General features: G+C 44.7%; 1 protein-coding gene across 2 annotated transcripts in view; it reads right to left on the bottom strand.

Moving 5' to 3' along the window:
- The window catches only part of YBX1 (Y-box binding protein 1), a 46,797-nt gene that overhangs the window by 7,375 nt on the left and 19,200 nt on the right, over positions 1-20,222 (bottom strand). For both annotated transcript variants that reach the window (XM_038746913.1, XM_038746914.1), the window contains exons 3-6: positions 8,170-8,203; positions 4,761-4,850; positions 3,937-4,239; positions 2,596-2,678 (exon numbers count right to left, since the gene is read on the bottom strand). In XM_038746913.1, coding sequence (XP_038602841.1) covers positions 2,596-2,678; positions 3,937-4,239; positions 4,761-4,850; positions 8,170-8,203 — 510 coding nt within the window. The remainder of the gene's footprint in view (positions 1-2,595; positions 2,679-3,936; positions 4,240-4,760; positions 4,851-8,169; positions 8,204-20,222) is intronic.

The raw sequence follows: 20,222 nt of genomic DNA, 5'->3' as shown, positions 1-20,222 counted from the left end.
ATTTAGCTCAGAAGCTAAACCCTCTGAGTGACAAGCAACTTCATCTTCACTAAAAGTTAGAAAAATCACTGAACATAATCACATCTCAATGGAGATTGCTGGTCATTATTCTACTCACACGAAAAGACTGACCACTCCTCTATGCTCTAAGCTCACTGTGGGTAGGGAACGTATCTACTAACTCTGGTGTACTGTCTACTGTACCAAGTATTTAGTAGAATGCTTTGCACACTGAAAGGGCTCAAAAAATACCACTGATTGACCAATTCTTCCTTCAATACTACTTGGGGCAGAACTCCTGTGGGGATTCTGGGTGAACTTTGGGAACAAACTCAATATTTTAGAGAAATACTTATGGGAACCGTCTGGTTCTCCAGAAATCAGGAGCCTGAAAAACTGGCACCAACCTGTTATTTCCCCAGTGCAGAGAATTCAGTTTTCGGCTAGCCCCATCCTCTAGATCAAGTCTACACTGCATGAATGAGTTTGTCATTTCTGCATTCTTAAAGTTACCTTTTGATTCTAGCATTTATGTAAAACCGCACCACCACTCTTCCCCCCACCGACCCTCCCCCGCAAAATAAAATCAGTCCGGAGTTACTTAAGTGTGAACATCAACATTATTTTCCTCATACTGACTCAGCCCTCAGGAGGTGAAACTTACCTCCAAGGGCACCTTTAATTCAAAGGTACTTGGAAGCCAGACTCACACGTGTGAATTTTAATGAACTACTCACAAATCTCTTTAGAGAAAAGTAAAATAGTGCAATGTCTAAGGACGTTGGAGCAAAAATGAAGTAAGATTAATAGCAAATGGGCCTCAGGCGCTTATCACGTTGCTCCGCACACAATAAGCACTGAACTTCTCTGTGCCTCAGTGACCTCATCTGTAAAATGGGGATTAAGACCTCGAGCCCCATATGGGGCATGGGCTGTGTCCAACCTGATTTGCTTGCTTCTATCCCAGTGCTTAGAACAGTGCCTGGCACATAGTAAGCACTTAAATACCATTAAAAAAAGAGAAATAGCACTAATTAACTGATTTTTGGAGTATATTCTAAATTTTATACCAAACGGTTGGTTATTCTTTCAGTACAATATGGTGAACCACCAAAAAATGGGGGTTTGCGGGCTAGATTTAAGTCACGAATGCGTGGACCTAAATACAACTTCTAATTCAATTGCTCTTTGCTAGTTTCATGGCTATGACTGTTACTTTGAGAGCTGCTCTATGATATAGTTTACAAGTCTTCATTTGTTACTTCAATTTCATCTTTGTTATCATTATACTGTTATTATCTCAAGTATTATCTCTTTTCCATCCAATCTCTGATTTCCTCACTGCATTACCACTCCCCATCCAACAAACGATCTTTCTTGCCCCTTATATTCTGACGGTCTAGCCTAGGCAAGAGGGGAGGAAGTTCTTGTTCGACTAATAACAAAATATTTACTGAAATACCCTTACTCAGCCCTCCAGTTTCTATTACTTCTTTGCTGCATTCATCGAGCTACCTCCTAGCAACTCTTCAACTGTCTCCCCACCTCCTGTTAGTTTGTAGCATTATATATCCACTAGAATATAAAAATCCTAGTAGAAAGGCTATTCTCTTTTGAAAACCTCCATAAAGCACCTCAAACAATATTCAGGGGATAATAATCGCGGTATTTGTTAAGCGCTTATTATAGGCCAAGCACCATATTAAGCGCTGGGGAAGAGACAACTTAATCAGGTTGGACACTGTCTCTGCCCAACATGGGACGCGGTCCAAATCAGAGGCAGAGCGGATATTTAAACCCCATCTGACACACTCCTAGGTTGGCCCTTTGATTTGTGGTGCAGTTCAAAACTACTCAAGTTTTAAAGCTGCATCTATCAACTGTTTTGTATTGTACTCTCCAAAGCACTTAATACACTGCTCTCCGCACAATAAGTGCTCAGTGATTTCCATTGATTGATTTATCAATTGATTAAGGTCTTCCACTAACAGCTTCTAGAAACTTCATGATCAGAGGAGCCTCTGGTCCTTCCAGCTAGATTTTTTGGAGTAATTTTTCCTACTTAAATCATGTTCAACATCCCCCGCCCACCCCCACACCGTGAAGAAAAATAAACACCCTTCTAGATTGTAAGCGCTTCGAGAGCAAGGATCACCTCTACAAACTCTGTTGTGGTCTCCCAGGTACATAATAAAGTGCTCTGCACAGAGGAACCCCTCAAATACTATTACTTGATTTGGAAAAAAGGGGGTTGGCTGGGGGAGGAAGTGCAGGGTGGAAAGGTACAGCACACCAAAAGCAAATGAGATCTAGAATATCCAGAAGTTTCACTGACTGATTGCCAAGGAGCAGATCAAGTGGGCCACTGACAAATAAATAGCAAGAGGCAAACTGAGGTTTCTCCGCCGTTGGCTGGCAAAGGCGCCAACAAATGGGGACAGGACCACAAGGACCGTGGGCAATCTGTCCCCGGGAAAAGGATGGACTATTTGTGAGTTATTTTATAGGGTACACTGTGTCTCATTTAAAACGTGTGCCCTCACGAGTATCTGCTGCAATCTTTTATTCCAGAATACGAGCGCTGATGGAGCGTACCTGCGGAACCGTGGTCTATAACCTCGATACATATTCTGTCTCACTGGTCTTCCTTGTTCTCCCGCACCCTGGTTGTCAGCACCCTGAAAAACAACGCACGTCTAAGTCTGCTGCCTGGAAGAGACTGAGAATTAGGCAAACACCGAAAAATGCACCAAGTCAAAAAAAAAAAAAAAAAAAAAAAAGAATCCAGCCTCCTAGGCATAATTCAAAATTTCTCATCAGGAAGGTACATATGAATGCAATAATAATGATAATAATAATAATGTTGGTATTTGTTAAGTGCTTACTATGTGCATAGCACTGTTCTAAGCGCTGGGGTAGATACAAGGTAATCAGGTTGTCCCACGAGGGGCTCAGTCTTCATCCCCATTTTCCAGATGAGGGAACTGAAGTGACCTGCCCAAAGTCACACAGCTGACAAGTGGCGGAGCCGAGATTTGAACCCACGGCCTCTGACTCCAAAGCCCGTGCTCTCTCCGCTGAGCCACGCTGCTTCCACAATACACATCATCAGCTACGGTGCCACAGTTCATGACAGAAATTCTGGGGCTTTTAAAAACATTGTGACAAATACAAGTTCACCGTGTAGTCGACACTCAGTTAATACCCCCACGCTGCTTCCACGATACACATCATCGGCTACGGTGCCACAGTTCGTGACAGAAATTCTGCGGCTTTTAAAAACACTGCGACAAATACAAGTTCACCGTGTAGTCGACACTCAGTTAATACCACGACGCTGCTTCCACAATACACATCATCGGCTACGGTGCCACAGTTCGTGACAGAAATGCTGGAGCTTTTAAAGACACTGCGACAAATATTAGTTCAGCGTGTAGTCGACACTCAGTTAATACCGCCACGCTGCTTCCACGATACACATCATCGGCTACGGTGCCACAGTTCGTGACAGAAATTCTGCGGCTTTTAAAGACACTGCGACAAATATAAGTTCAGCGTGTAGTCGACACTCAGTTAATACTGCTCCTTCACCGCATTTTCGTAATAACAACGATAATGATTGCGGTATTTGTTAAGCGCTTACTCTTGTGCCAAGCACCAGCGCTTAAGGCAATCAGGTCGGACGCAGTCCCTGTCCCCCGTGGGGCTCCCAGTCTTCATCCCCATTTTACAGATGAGGTAACCGAGGTGCAGGGAAGTGAAGTGACTTGCCCATGATGAATACTAGAGGTGATCATTTCACACGACTGCCTAGGAGAATGAATGCCGGGCTCACCTCACAAGGAGGGCCGAAGGACCCAGAAGCTCGGAGCCTTTCAGCGGACGGGGAAACGAGCCCAACCTGGTCGTACCGCCGTGAGATGCCCCCAACCTTACCTCCATCGCTTCTCCCTGCACGGGAGGGTTGGCATACTGTGGTCGCCGCCCGTAGGGCCTCCGCATGTAGTAAGGTGGGAACCGCCGCCTGCGGTAGGGACGACGCTGTTGGGGCTGGCCTTCTGGCGCGCTCTCCGACCCCTCGTTCTTCTCCCCACTCTCACTGTTCTGGTAATTCTGCTGGTAATTGCGTGGAGGACCCCTGCGACGCGGGTAACGTCTGTAATGGTTACGGTCTGCTGCGTATTTGCTGCCTTGCACTGGGACTCCGCCAGGACCTGTAACGTTAGCTGCCTCCGCACCCTACGAGAAAGCCAGCCCGCGGGGTCAGGGATGCGCTGGGAAACCGGGAACTCGGGTTTCCAAAGTCCACCATCCCAAAGAATACACAAGGGTATCCGTTGGGCGCTTACTAAGGGCTAGGCACAGTTCTAAGTGGTGGGGCAGATACGAGCTAGACAGGTAGGACGACGGTCCCAGTCCCACACGGGGTTTAATCCCCAGTTTACAGACGAGGGAGCCGAGGCCCGGAGAAGAAGTGACTTGCCCACGGTCCCGCGGCAGACAAGTGGCAGAGCCGGGATTAGAACCCAACTCCCAGGCCCACGCTCTAGCCGCTAAGCCACGCTGCTTCTCTAGATAAGGACTGAAAAATCAGTTACTCGCAGCTCTGAATAACCGCAGCCAGCAGACAAACGAACCATAAAGCTTGATGATTTGTCACCGGCCTTCTGATTCAGCTACCGTTCAAGCCATCGTGACTGACGAGACCTCCAAAACACCCCCGAACCGAAGCCAAGCCTGTACACGGGAAGCCCCCTCACCTTTTCTCCTTCAACGACATCGAACTCCACAGTTTCTCCATCTCCTACACTGCGAAGGTACTTCCTGGGGTTATTCTTCTTTATGGCAGTCTGAGTAACATCAATTGCCAAAATTGGATTTTCGGGAGAGAGCGCAGTTTGTTTTTCATTTTGAACGCAAGAGTTCAAGAAAAAAAGAAACAAAAAAAAACACCCAGTCATGCAAATTTCAAGGAAGTTACCCAATGCCAGCGTTCACAGTTGTTACTACACTTAATAAAATCCCAGAATTTTCTAAATGGCATTTTTTAAGTGCTTACTATGTGCCAGTGTACTAAACAGACAGACACAAACTAATCAGGATGGACACAGTCCATGTCCCACGTGGGGCTCCCAGTCTCAATCCCCATTTTTACAGATGAGACAACTGAGGCAAAGAAGTTAAGCGACCGGCCAGAGGTCACACAGCAGACAGGTGGCAGAGCAAGGCCCATTTACTATTCATCTTACTTCATTTTTGCTTCAGTGTCCTTAGACATTGCACTATTTTACTTCTCTCTAAAGAGATTTGTGAGTGAGTAGTTTGTTCACTCCCTGGGGACCTCTGGTCCCTGGGTTTTTGTTTCAACTCCGCCTCAGGGCACGGTAATAACACTTCTCCCAGAAAGCGGCTGCATTGCTCAGGCAGGACAAAACCTTTAGCTTGGTTCCCTTTACTCGATCATTTTGGTTGTGGCAGTGTTTTGTTTCCTTGCAAACGAATGAGAAGTTACTGAATCCCTAAAGCCTCGCCAAACATGGTACAATGGCTCCCCCCATAGCAGGCAGGCTTTGACGCTGACCAAAGCCAACTCCGTCCCGAAGCCTATTACGCGTTTGTATGCGTGGCGGTCAAGGATCTTGCAAATGTTTTACTTCAAGCTTTGGACAAGAAGAGTTCCGCGCACCCTTGCGCATCAGTAAAGTCAGTCTCCTGGGAACTAGCCCCTACAGTGCAAGCTTGTTTTGGGCAAGGAATGTGCCTGCCATCTCCTATACCTTATTCTCCCAAGCACTCAGTCCACTGCTCTGCACACAGTAAGCACCCAAATACTGTCAATCCACTGTGATCAACACCGAGTTCACGCAATGCAGACCCGCTCTTGCTCATGAGCATTCCCAACCTTACTGCAAGACCTGATGGGTGACTGGGATGTGGAGATTCCACCCGTCCAGGTTCAAAAAATCCACGGAAGGCAGTGACCGGGAAAAAGGGCAGAGGAACCGAAGCAGGGAAGAAAGGTGGGATTAAAAGGTGGGTTTCCCACATGGGCTTATTCCAAACTCACAGTGGGCTGATCCTATTTGGAGGGCGGCTGCTAAAACCCGAGGCCAAGTCGGAGAAAGATTTGTACTATAAGGTGGTCGTGGAACTTCTCAGGGCCAAGAGCATCCATCCACATTTCTGGCTATCGCTCTTGCTGCCACTACAACGGGGCAGCCTAAGAAGAAGCCTGAAAAACTAAAATGGCAAACCAAGGGAAGTCAATGCCACCAAAATCCTAAGGGGAAGCAGGCTGGATGGAGGTAACAACATGTGGGTCGAAGAAAAATCAAGAGAAAAATGGGAATGACCGTACGCCAGGTGGGACACGGGCCTTAGCGCTTAATTCCTCAGTTATTATTATTACTACTACTATTAAGCAACTTGGAGAATTATTCATTTGTTTAATTGTATTTGAATGCTTGCTGTGTGCAGAGCACTATACTAAGCGCTTGGGAGAATACAGCACAACGATAGACACATTCCCTGCCCAAGACGAGTCCAGGTGGGGGGAGAGGTAGACATTTATTTAATAAATTACAGGTAAGTGGTTTGGGGCCTGGAGGAGGGAAGAACTAAGAGAACAAGTCAGGGCAACACAAAAGGGAGTGGGAGAAGAGGAAGGCGGGGAGGCTTTGTCAGGGAAGGCCTCCTGGAGGAGATGTGCCTTCAATTTAAGGCTCTGAATGAAGGAGGGGAGAGTCATTGTCAGATTTGAGAAGGGAGGGTACTCCAGGCCAAAGGCAGGAGGTGGGAGATGGGTCAGCGGCGAGATAGGTGAGACTGAAGCACACCGAGAAGGTTAGCACTAAAGAAGCGAAGTACGTGGACTGACTTGTAGAAGGAGAGAAGCGAGATGAGGCAGGAGAGGGCAAGGTGGATGAGTGCCTTAAAGCCAGTGGTGAGGAGTTTATGTTTGATGTGGAGGTGGATGGGCAACCACTGGGGCAGGGTGACACGTCCTGAACGGTTTTGTAGAAAAATGACCCGGGCGGCAGAGTGAAATATGGACTGGAGCGGGGAGAGACAGGAGGCTGGGAGGTGGGCAAGGAGGCCGATGCAGTAATCCAGGCGGGATAGGATGAGTGACTGTATTAACGTGGTAGCAGTTTGGACGGAGAGGAAAGGGCGGAATTTCACGATGTTGTGAAGGTGGGATCGACAGGATTTAGCGACGGACCATGAACTGTAAATGGGGACATCACTTACTGGACTGAGATACTCTACCAAACCATTTTACTGAATTTTCTCAAAGTCCTTAGGTGCCAAAATTGTTCTTTATATATTTAAAACATTCTAAAATTATTCTTATGAAATAATGAATTAAGCTAACTTTAACAAATTCTTATTTGGGGGGGCGGCATATGTAATTTTCCTGTACTAAATGGTGTTCATCCAAATAAAATTTTTTTATATAAACCGTTATCACCTTTCCTACCTACCTTAAAAACTGGAGAGGTATTTGGTTTGCCTTCTAAATTTATTTTTTAAATTGGGCACTGGAGGCAGAGTGGACATGAAAAGGCCGCTGTATCCCTTCAATGCCATTAAAGTATTCAGAGGGAAAAATGATTAAGGGGCTCAAAGTGGCTTTTATAGTAAATCACCCATTTCAAATGCTGCACTCACTAAAGTGCACATTTAGCTGTGGGATAGTCACTTATTTCAAGACCACTTATTTATAGGCATCACCAACACTTTCCCCACCCCTTTCATTTTATTTAGGAGGAACTTTTTTCCCCCAAGAAATAGGCTTGTAATTCAAAGTGTGTTTAGATTGCAAGGGCTTTCACGGAGCAGGTTTTGAAATATTTGTGTGTGCATATATCTTAACTGCCCATATTTGACCTTCAGCTGTAGAAGTAGCTCTGCCTGACTCCAAAAGGAAAAAAAAAAGGCTGAAGACATATGTGCCTAATAAATATCATGGCCCACAAAATTTAATTCAGCAACATTTAATAAATTACCAAAATGCAAATACATAAAAGAAGAACATTAACACTACTACTATGACAGTTTTTTTTTTTTACTAATTTTCTGAAAGAAGTATGGAGGAAAAGCACACTTGCACCCTTCTCTAAAACATAACCAGAGACAAAAAAATATAAACGCATGCTAAGTACTAACCTGGTGTACAAATACATCTTCCTTGGTGTCATTCCTGAAAAACATAATCAAAGTCCAACATTATTCACAAGGAAGTAGAACTGATATATACAAAAGGAACAAGTCTTGCCAAACAAGCCTTTTTGGCAAAAGGAAGTAAAAACCTGTCCCAGATATTCTTGGAAATGGAATTCAAAATGGATTAGACAGTGCGCTATTAAAGAGTACCAGGATCGAGAACTGTAAAAAGCCAATAACAACAAAAGCGTATAGCACTTTCAGTGAAGTTTTTCCGACGAGACTTTCCAGAGAGTGTTGGTCCCGATCTTACATCTTACTCTTATTTGAATGAGCAAACGGTGTATTATTTGAAATTTCTTGTGAATAGGAAACCAACCAGGTGTTAGAAACGGCCGTTAGCGACTATGTAAGGTTGTGGGCAGGGATTTTCTCTACTGGTTGCTGAATTGTACTGCCCAAGCGTTCTGCACACAGTAAGCACTCAATGAATGCAACTGAATGAATGAGAACACAAATAATAACCAAACAAAAAAGGGCATCTGAAAATATAGACCTTTATGGTTATGACGTTAATGCCAGTTATAACGTTTTCAAGTATAGCAAAATGGGAAATGCCTCACATCTGCACACATAAAGCATTCCATGTTGGCCTTCCTAATGACTTCTAAATTACTTTTCTATAAACCCCGGAATACTAATTACTGACACATTATAATGGAATTGTACATAGATGAACAAGGGTCAGGAAAGGTTCAAAAATTGAGCATTTCCCCATCATTTTACATTTCCCTACAGAGATTTAAGATGAATTATTAAGTTCTGCATAGGTCCTAATTATTTGGCAGACTTCCTACCTGGAACGGGGAGGAGAAAGTACGGAAGATATTCTCGGAGACTAGTTACCTCGCCTGCAGATGTAAATACTAATGGTGAAACAGGCTTTTGGGGTTTTTTTTTATTAACCAAAGACCATTAAAACCATTTGAATGTTCAATGAGCACACCCAACACGCACAGCTCTACAGAAATTGCATGACATCACACCTTAGAATGACAATGTACGTAGATGAACAAGGGTCAGGAAAGGTTCAAAAATTGAGCACTTCCCCTTCATTTTACATTTCCCTACAGAGATTTAAGATGAATTATTAAGTTCTGCATAGGTCCTAATTATCTGGCAGACTTCCTACCTGGAACACGGAGGAGAAAGGTATGGAAGGTAGTCTCGGAGATTAGTCACATCGCCTGCAGATGTAAATACTAATGGTGAAACAGGCTTTTGGGTTTTTTTTTTATTAACCGAAGACCATTAAAACCATTTGAATGTTCACTGAGCACAACCAACACGCACAGCTCTACAGAAATTGCATGACATCACACCTTAGAATGAAATTATACATAGATGAACAAGGGTCAGGAAAGGTTCAAAAATTGAGCACTTCCCCCTCATTTTACATTTTCCTACAGAGATTTAAGATGAATTATTAAGTTCTGTATAGGTCCTAATTATCTGGCAGACTTCCTACCTGGAACGGGGAGGAGAAAGGTAAGGAAGGTGGTCTTGGAGATTAGTCACATCGCCTGCAGATGTAAATACTAATGGTGAAACAGGCTTTTGGGTTTTTTTTTTTATTAACCGAAGACCATTAAAACCATTTGAATGTTCACTGAGCACACCCAACATGCACAGCTCTACAGAAGTTTCATGACATCACACCTTAGAATGAAATTGTATGTCGATGAACAAGGAAGGGTCAGGAAAGGTTCAAAAATTGAGCACTTCCCCCTCATTTTACATTTCCCTACAGAGATTTAAGATCAACTATTAAGTTCTGCATAGGTCCTAATTATCTGGCAGACTTCCTACCTGGAACGGGGAGGAGAAAGGTATGGAAGGTAGTCTCGGAGATTAGTCACATTGCCTGCAGATGTAAATACTAATGGTGAAACAGGCTTTTGGTTTTTTTTTAATTAACCGAAGACCATTAAAATCATTTCAATGTTCATTGAGCACACCCAACACGCACAGCTCTACAGAAATTGCATGACATCACACCTTCTCAAATCCCTTCCACCTGGCTCTGGTTTCACCAATTGGAGAAATCACACACCCTTCATCAAACCAGAAACTCGGGCTGGGCAGTCTTCCCTCCTCCTCTGAGGGGTGGGAAAAAGGTCACCTGCCTGAGCTCTCTGCACCAGCCTTGGTGACTATTTACAACACCGTACACCTGTCTCTCCTCCTCATTGTTCATGACATTCCCCACCTGGAATAGTCTCCCCTCACAAATCCTTCCTTGACTCAACCCATCTGAGTCCGCGTTCTAGTCATTTCAGCTGTCCTCGGGGCCTGTTTGACTGTAATTTATGTGTGCGACCAAGGGTTACTTTGCCACCTCACTCGTGTCATAGTTCTTAATGTTCCCAATACACCCCTGGGCATATGGGGCCATGTGGGGGGGAGGAATTCATTCATTCAATCGTATTTATCATCATCATCATCATCAATCGTATTTATTGAGCGCTTACTATGTGCACAGCACTGTACTAAGCGTTTGGGAAGTACAAATTGGCAACATATAGAGACAGTCCCTACCCAACAGTGGGCTCACAGTCTAGAAGGGGGAGACAGAGAACAAAAGCAAACATACTAACAAAATAAAATAAATAGGATAGATATGTACAAGTAAAATAAATAAATAGAGTAATAAATATGTACAAACTGAGCACTTACTGTGTGCAGAGCACTATATTAAGTGCTTGGAAAGTACAATTTAGGAACAGAGACAATCCCTACCCACAATGGGCTCACAGCCTAGAAGGAGGGGGACAGACATCAAAACAAGTGAACTGGCATCAATAGCATCAATTTACATCAGTAGAATTGTAGACATATACACATCATTAATAAAATAAATAGAATTATAAATGCTGCGGGGCAGGGAAGGGGGTAGAGCAGAGGGAGTGAGTGGGGGCAATGGGGAAAGAGGAAAAGGGGGGCTTAGTCCAGGAAGGCCTCCTGGGGGGCCGTGGGGACTCTAAGTTTTACACCATTGGGGAGCTTTGATTGTGACTGGACTATGGCAAAACCCTAAAGTCCCCTTCCTCACTGGCTTTTTCGGACTCTGATCTGTGGGCAACGAACAGATTATACATTATACTCTCCCAGGTGTGTAGTTCAGTGCTCTGCACACGGTAAGCACACAAGTCCTACTGTCATGTTGCTTTGTCTTGGCATCATTTTAATCTTCCTGTCGTGTTTGCGACCATACTCTTCCCACCTTAGTTTCAAATTGTAAACTCCCAGATGGTCGGGGACCATGTGTCACTGGGTGGGGTAATGATGGCATTTATTATGCGCTTACTATGTGCAAAGCACTGTTCTAAGCGCTGGGGAGGTTACAAGGTGATCAGGTCACAGTCTTAATCTCCATTTTACAGATGAGGTCACTGAGGCCCAGAGAAGAGAAGTGACTTGCCCAAAGTCACACAGCTGACAACTGGCGGATCCAGAATTTGAACCCATGACCTCTGCACTCCAAAGCCTGTGCTCTTTCCACTGAGCCATGCTGTTTCTCTCCTAGCGTACGTCTTTCCTAGCGTCTGCCAGTCCTCTGCACACTAGTAAGCAGATGACAACTACTATCACTACTGTATCCAAATATGCTCACACTGCCAGGCAAACATCGCCTAAACCAATCTAGCCAAAAACACATTTGAGCAGAACTGGATGCCCTTCTGCAATTTTTGTCTGCATCTGACTTTTACTTCACTCCTCCATTTGTGTCTTCAGGTCAGGAATCTGCTTTTTTCTTCTAATTTTGTAGCTTTCAAAGCATCCAACAGCACTTTGCAGAGCAGGGGCGAGATCTCGCTATCATGCTTTTCTTGCCTGAGATGGCGCAGACTCCTCGCCCTTTCTGATGCTACATCCTTCCTTTTCTGCCTCTCCTCTTCTTTTTTCCACTTTTGGGTCTGTTCTTGCTTTTCTTTAACCCTTTCATTGTTTAATTTGTTGATTTACAACTACATTCATTCATTCAATCGTTTTTATTGAGCGCTGTGTGCAGAGCACTGTACTAAACCACATCTTCTAGCATCTGTCTGGTCGGTTGTCGGTATTTTTAGTCATCAATAGAATCGACAGGTTTCAGAATGTGATATCTGGGAGATCTAGTTATTTTGAAAATGCATCAAATTTTCTTTTCCTAGGCCATTCCCCTCTCCCTAAAGTCGGGAATTCCGTAATCCATTTTTCAGTGACCATTACCCTTCTTACTTCAGAAACAGGATTTGGCTACGGTTGAGACCCGTGCACTAATTTAAGCAAGGTTGCTTTAATAAAGTGCCATGATCCTGACTGTTCATAAATCCATTTGCATGATTTACACACCCGAGAAAGGACTATTTTTGAAGAGACACTTCCCATGACAGATGTGTGTGATTCATAAAACTAAAAGCTAAAATGAAACCTCAGGACTTTTAAACTTGATGTTTACTGAAAATTATATTTAAAAAAAACAAAAACCCTCAACTAACCATCAACCAGTGCCCACAAAAGATCACAATACATATAGAAAGGAAGATACTCCAAGCGTGGGTGTTACTGACAAGAATCTCTTCTACACCCTGCACACAAACAAGTGCTAGACAAAGAAATCAGAGTCAAGTAACCTCTCTCCTCCAGGAAAAGGGGACATGGCCACAGAAAATGTCTATTGAGTTACGCCTGTTAGTTACCTCAGACAAGACGGTGGCTTTCAAGTAAAAACTTACCAAGATTTGCCAGGATAGCTGCAGCATGAAGCTGTACCCCTTAAATCAGAGGCAGCACTAAATAAAACACCACTTGATGGGCATAAAGAACCAAGACTAACTCAGGGAAGACTCCCACTTTAGATGGGAGGAACGGTCAGGGATGGAAGGTGTGGTTTAAGGAGATGGATGAGGAAGTTCTGGTGTGTCTACCAACTGTGTTGTATTGACTTTCCCAATCCTGCACACAGTAAGTGCTTACTTAATCATCAGCAATGGTATTTATTGAGGGGCTCATTATCTGCAGAACACAGGACTAAGCACTTGGGAGAGTACGACAACACAGTTCTGTTCACAAGGAGCGCAGTCTAAGGGGACTGTGAATGCAGACATTCATATAAATAATCTACAATTCATAATTTAAAGATATGCCCAAACCACTGACTGATAAAACAGAAGAGATTGGGGTTAGACCTGCCCACGGTTAACATGACCCCAAACCATCAGTGGTCCTTCTGAACAAACTGAGAAACTCTGATTTAGCTCAAAGACATATTTTCCTGCACCATATCCTAGAAGGGCTGCAGAGGTGACGCCTCTTCAGCAACTGTGACTTTGGGCAAGTCACTTAACTTCTCCGGGCCTCAGTTCCCTCATCTGTAAAATGGGGAATAAGACTGTGAGCCCCCCGTGGGACAACCCCATCACCTGGTAACCTCCCCAGCGCTTAGAACAGTGCATTGCACATAGTAAGCGCTTAATAAATGCCATTATTATTATTATCCTCAGTTTGGAAGTCTAATCAATCAGTGCTATTTACTGAGTGCTGTGTACAGAGAACCCTACTAAGAGCTTGGGCGAGTATAATACAACAGTTAGCAGACATGTCCCCTGACCGCCACAACCTTAATCTACTGTGTAAACCCCAGAAGGGGGTGAGTTTATATCGACTTTCAAAATCTGACCTATGACAAGTTTTTCTGTCTCACAGCTCCTTAACCAGATTGCCCCCGCCTTCAATCTAACCACATGACGGCAACTTTTCCTAGTAGTTCACCCTAGCAGGTTTCGTATTAAATATTATGACAGTTTGCTTGTGACTTCCACTGAAACATGGAGCAACTGAATATTAAGACTCCTAGGGAGCCCTCAGAGCTATACACAGTGTGTCTGAGTCACAAGCACAAAAGATTTTCCAGTTTTCGGGTTGAACTTTGATCTGAGTCTTGAAGCATTTTCTCAACCCCAAGCCTTCATTTCCCCGAAGTTTCCCCCCACCCCCGCTGCAAATTACGCTGTTTAAAAAACAAAAAAAAATGCGCAGGCCTTGCCTACCCTGGGAAGACAGTAACAGAGGTAAAAGAGGATTAATGCTGCAAAAAGATCTTATTTGAAATCAGAGCCAATGATCCTGAAAAGTAGAAGCCAATAAATTAAATCTGGTCTGGTACAGTATTAGTATGCTGACCTTGGAAAACATCATTTTATTAAACCGTTTCATCTGAATTACCGAGTCGGTAGTAAATGGGGGTTCTCGAAGTATCAAAACAGTAGGGATGCTTTCTATTTTTTCTTCCAGTCTGCATCTGGTTCCCCCCAATATTCTTTTCTGGTCCCCCTTATTCTGTTTCTGTCCTGTTAGTTCCTCTAAGAACAATTGCTGGGTTCAGCTACTGGGGAAAATACAGGCCTTACTGTAACTGTGGCATTCGCTAAGCACTTACTTGGTGCCAAGTACTGTACTAAGCACTGGGAGTTGGGTCGGGACCGTCTCAGTATGTTGCCAGCTTGTCTTTCCTAAGTGCTTAGTACAGTGCTCTGCACACAGTAAGCGCTCAATAAATACGATTGAATGAATGAATGAATCTGTCAAATGGGGATTAGGACTGTGAGCCCCCTCCTTCCTCTCCCCCTCCCCACAGCACCTGTATATATGTTTGTACAGATTTATTACTCTATTTTACTTGTACTTATTTACTATTCTAGACTGTGAGCCCGCTGTTGGGTAGGGACCGTCTCTGTATGTTGCCAACTTGGACTTCCCAAGCGCTTAGTCCAGTGCTCTGCACACGGTAAGCGCTCAATAAATACGACTGAATGAATGAATTCTATTTATTTTATTTTGTTAACACGCTTTGTTTTGTTGTCCGTCTCCCCCTTCTAGACTGTGAGCCCGCTGCTGGGTAGGGACCGTCTCTGTATGTTGCCAACTTGTACTTCCCAAGCGCTTAGTACAGTGCTCTGCACACAGTAAGCGCTCAATAAATACGATTGAATGAATGAATTCTATTTATTTTGTTAACACGCTTTGTTTTGTTGTCTGTCTCCCCCTTCTAGACTGTGAGCCCGCTGTTGGGTAGGGACCGTCTCTGTATGTTGCCAACTTGTACTTCCCAAGCGTTTAGTACAGTGCTCTGCACACAGTAAGCGCTCAATAAATATGATTGAATGAATGAATGAATTCTATTTATTTTATTTTGTTAATACGCTTTGTTTTGTCATCTGTCTCCCCCTTCTAGACTGCGAGCCCGCTGTTGGGTAGGGACTGTCCCTTGATGTTGCCAACTTGGACTTCCCAAGCGCTCAGTCCAGTGCTCTGCACACAGTAAGCGCTCAATAAATACGACTGAATGAATGAATTCTATTTATTTTATTTTGTTAATACGCTTTGTTTTGTCGTCTGTCTCCCCCTTCTAGACTGTGAGCCTGCTGTTGGGTAGGAACCGTCCCTAGATGTTGCCAACTTGGACTTCCCAAGCGCTTAGTCCAGTGCTCTGCACACAGTAAGCGCTCAGTAAATACAATTGGATGAAACAGGTCAGGCGGTTCCTGTGTCCCACAAGGGGCTCACAGTCTCAACAGGGTGGAGAACAGGAATTTGAGCCCTATTTTCAGAGGAAGAAAGGCACAGTGAAGTGACTTACCTACGGTCAAACGGCAAGGAGGCGGCAGAGCCGGGATAAGAGCCCAGGTCCTCGGACTCCCAGGGGTGTGTTCTTTCCTCTCCACCAGTCCCCTAACCCATTTTCAGCTTTTCTCCTCTCTCCCCCACCCACCCTGGGCCTAATTGCCCAGTTTCCCGGTGCTGGGGGGAACTGTTTCAAAGGCAGAAATCAGCAAGGGCCACCCCCACCTTGGCGAGGAGGATGTTGCAAAGGTGATACTGAGCCTCACAGGCTCTGGGCGACACTGTGGTGGCCGCCACTGGCCCCTGATGGACTCCCCGGGACTGCCAAGGTGGACTGGGCAGCGGGGTGGACCTTTGCAGGGAGCTGCTCCTCCTTTGGTACCCTCAACTTCTTCTCTTCTTCAACTTAGCTCTCTTCCTCCCTTCAAGGCCCTACTGAGAGCTCACCTCCTCTAGGAGGCCTTCCCAGACTGAGCCCCCTCCTTCCTCTCCCCCTCTCCATCCCCCTCCCCGTCTTGCCTCCTTCCCTTCCCCACAGCACCTGTATATATGTTTGTACATATTTATTACTCTATTTATTTTACTTGTACCTATCTATTCTATTTATTTTACTTTGTTAGTATGTTTGGTTTTGTTGTCTGTCTCCCCCTTCTAGACTGTGAGCCCACTGTTGGGTAGGGACTGTCTCTAGATGTTGCCAACTTGGACTTCCCAAGCGCTTAGTCCAGTGCTCTGCACACAGAAAGCACTCAAACACGATTGATTGATTCCTCACAGCACCTGTATATATGTTTGTACATATTTATTACTCTATTTATTTTGCTTGTACATTATCTATCCTATTTATTTTATTCTGTTAATACGTTTGGTTTTGTTCTCTGTCTCCCCCTTCTAGACTGTGAGCCCACTGTTTCGTAGGGACCGTCTCTATATGTTGCCAACTTGTACTTCCCAAGCGCTTAGTACAGTGCTCGGCACACAGTAAGCACTCAATAAACACGATTGATTGATTGATGATTGATTCCCCACCGCACCTGTATATATGTATAGATGTTTGTACATATTTATTACTCCATTTATTTTGCTTGTACATATCTATCCTATTTATTTTATTTTGTTAATATGTTTGGTGGTGTTCTTTCTCCCCCTTCTAGACTGTGAGCCCACTGTTGGATAGGGACTGTCTCTATATGTTGCCAACTTGGACTTCCCAAGCGCTTAGTCTAGTGCTCTGCACACAGTAAGCGCTCAATAAATACAACTGATTGATACTCCCTCCTCTACTCCCCAACTCTTTTCCTCTCCTGTCCCTCAAAGCCCTGCCGCCAAGCTCGCCTGCCCGTTCAAGATGAAAAGTTGGCACTCCTGCCGGGCTCCAAGTTACTTTTAGACTGTGAGCCCGCTGTTGGGTAGGGACTGTCTCTATATGTTGCCAACTTGTACTTCCCAAGCGCTTAGTACAGTGCTCTGCACACAGTAAGCGCTCAATAAATACGACTGATTGATTGATTGATTCTAAGTTTTGGTCAAATGTGGCTTGTCAAGCGTGTTGCACGGGAGGGAATCTCCCAGGTTTGCCAGGGCTCGGTCGATTCCTATATAAACTGAGATTTGGTGTGTATTTTCCGATGCCAGAAACGGCATCGATAAACGCAAAATGGAACCCGTCAAAATGCAAAACCCCCGATTTAACCTTTGGCCGAGGTCTCAACCTTCCCGGGAACTGAAATGTACTTTGGCTTCCAGCAGAGAAACAAGTACAGACCGGCCCGTCTCCTCCGGGTGCGACTTTCAGCCGCTGGAAAAGTATAATGGCACTGAGTATCTTTAAGGCACTGTACTAGGCGCTTGGGAAGGGCAAGTTGGCAGCATATGGAGACGGTCCCTACCCAACAGTGGGCTCACAGTGTATATATGTTTGTACATATTTCTTACTCTATTTATTTTACTTGTACATATTTACTTGTACATAGAGAAGCAGCGTGGCTCACTGGAAAGAGCCCGGGCTTTGGAGTCAGAGGTCATGGGTTCAAATCCCAGCTCTGCCAATTAGCTGTGGGACTTTGGGCAAGTCACTTAACTTATATGTATATATGTTCGTACATATTTATTACTCTATTTATTTTACTTGTACATATCTATTCTCTTTATTTTATTTTGTTAGTATGTTTGGTTTTGTTCTCTGTCTCCCCCTTTTAGACTGTGAGCCCATTGTTGGGTAGGGACTGTCTCTATATGTTGCCAACTTGTACTCACATGCGCTTAGTCCAGTGCTCTGCACACAGTAAGCGCTCAATAAATACGATTGATTGATTGATTCTCTGGGCCTCAGTTACCGCATCTGTAAAATGGGGATTAAGACTGTGAGCCCCAAGTGGGACAACCTGATCACCTTGTATCCTCCCCAGCACTTAGAAGAGTGCTTTGCACATAGTAAGCGCTTAACAAATGCCATCGTTATTATTATATTTATTTTATTTGGTTTATGTTTTGTTTTGTCATCTGTCTCCCCCTTCTAGACTGTGAGCCCGCTGTTGGGTAGGGACCGTCTCTATGTGTTGCCAACTTGATCTTCCCAAGCGCTTAGTACAGTGCTCTGCACACAGTTAAGCGCTCAATAAATACGATTGAATGAATGAATCTTCCATGCCTCTCCCTGACTCTCCTTTCGGTAAAAAGCGCTTGGCGTTGGCCACCTTTCACCTACAACCCATGGGCTTGTTTCTAAAAGCATCAGCAGCGTGCGCCCTAACGTCAGCAGGTCATGGGTTCTAATCCTGACTCCACCATTTGTCTGCTGTGTGACCTTGGGCAAGTCACGTCACTTCTCTGGGCATCAGTTACCTCATCTGTAAAATGGGAACTGCGACTGCGAGCCCTTTTTGGGCCCAACCGAATTTGCTTGATATCCACCCCAGCGCTTAATACAGTGCCTGGCACATAGTATGCACTTTAATACAAGAATTATTATTTAAAGAGGAGAAAGGTGGTTTGGGTGAAGGTGGTAACTTAAAGTCATCTGGATTGGGGCTGGAGAAGCAGCGTGGATATAGGACACGACTGTGAGTCAGAAGGACCTGGGTTCGAATCCCAGCCCCATGTCTGCTGTGTGATCTTGGGCAAGCCACTTAACTTCTCTGTGCCTCATTTACCTCATCTGTAAAATGGAGTTTAAGACCGTGAACCCCATACGGGACACGGACTGCGCTCAACTTGATTAGCTAGTATCTACCCCGGCGCTTAGTATAGTGCCTTAGTACACACTACTTAGAGAAGCAGCATGGCTCAGTGGAGAGAGCACGGGCTTGGGAGTCAGAGGTCATGGGTTCTAATCCCGGCTCCATCACGTCTGACCGTCTCTCCCCCTTTTAGACTGTGAGCCCACTGTTGGGTAGGGACTGTCTCTATATGTTGCCAATTTGTACTTCCCAAGTGCTTAGTACAGCGCTCTGCACATAGTAAGCGCTCAATAAATACGACTGATGATGATGATGTGATCTTGGGCAAGTCACAACTTCTCTGAGCCTCAGTTCCCTCATCTGTAAAGTGGGGATTAAGACTTGAGCCCCACGTGGGACAACCTGATCACCTTGTATCCCCGCCAAGAGCTTAGAACAGTGCTTCACACATAGTAAGTGCTTAACAAATGCCATCGTTATTTATTATTACTTTTTTTTTTTAAAAAAAAGGGGGGGGACTCTCCCTGACATACTTTACACCTCCTATAGTAGCTCTCTATCACAAGAATTACACCAACAGAACTAGAGTCATAATTCTGGAACCTGATGCCCAGAAATCCATCTTGGAGTTTTCTGAATTATAAAGGGTGCCTTGTGTAGGCCGACCACCCTGTTTTTGATGACGACTAATGCAATCCAGTCACCGCCCCCACTTCAACAACCAACGGGATCGGGGAGGGGGAGAGGGGGACGAGTCATCCAGCATCCTGGGACGTTTGAACCATTTTCAAAGCAATCGATCGCATTTAATGAGCGCAGAGCGCTTTACTGAGCACTTGGGAGAGGCCGATTTGGCGGACGGATTCTCCGCCCCCAAGGAGCTTACAGCCTAGAGGATTTCTGCGGGACCTTAACCGATCCCGTTAAAAGGTGAACATGGAATTTTACTCTGAACGGTCAGGAAAACCATTTGGGGACTACTGCGAGGTAGACAGATCGGTTTAGTCAGGACAGGATACAAAAATCCAACGCTTTTCTTTCTAACCCAGGATCTGTGGTCAGCCTGGCGCTGAGCCTTGGCCTCGGAGGAGGGATTCAATGGGACTCTCACAGAACTGTATGTGTGTGTGTGTATATATATATATATATTTATCACTCTATTTATTTATTTTACTTGTACATATCTATTCTATTTATTTTACTTTGTTAGTA

This window comes from Tachyglossus aculeatus, chromosome 5, assembly GCF_015852505.1.
Source record: "Tachyglossus aculeatus isolate mTacAcu1 chromosome 5, mTacAcu1.pri, whole genome shotgun sequence".
In the NCBI taxonomy this organism is placed as follows: Eukaryota; Metazoa; Chordata; class Mammalia; order Monotremata; family Tachyglossidae; genus Tachyglossus; species Tachyglossus aculeatus.
The sequence above is the reverse complement of the archived record's forward strand: the minus strand, read 5'-3'. Positions and strand labels throughout refer to the sequence as shown.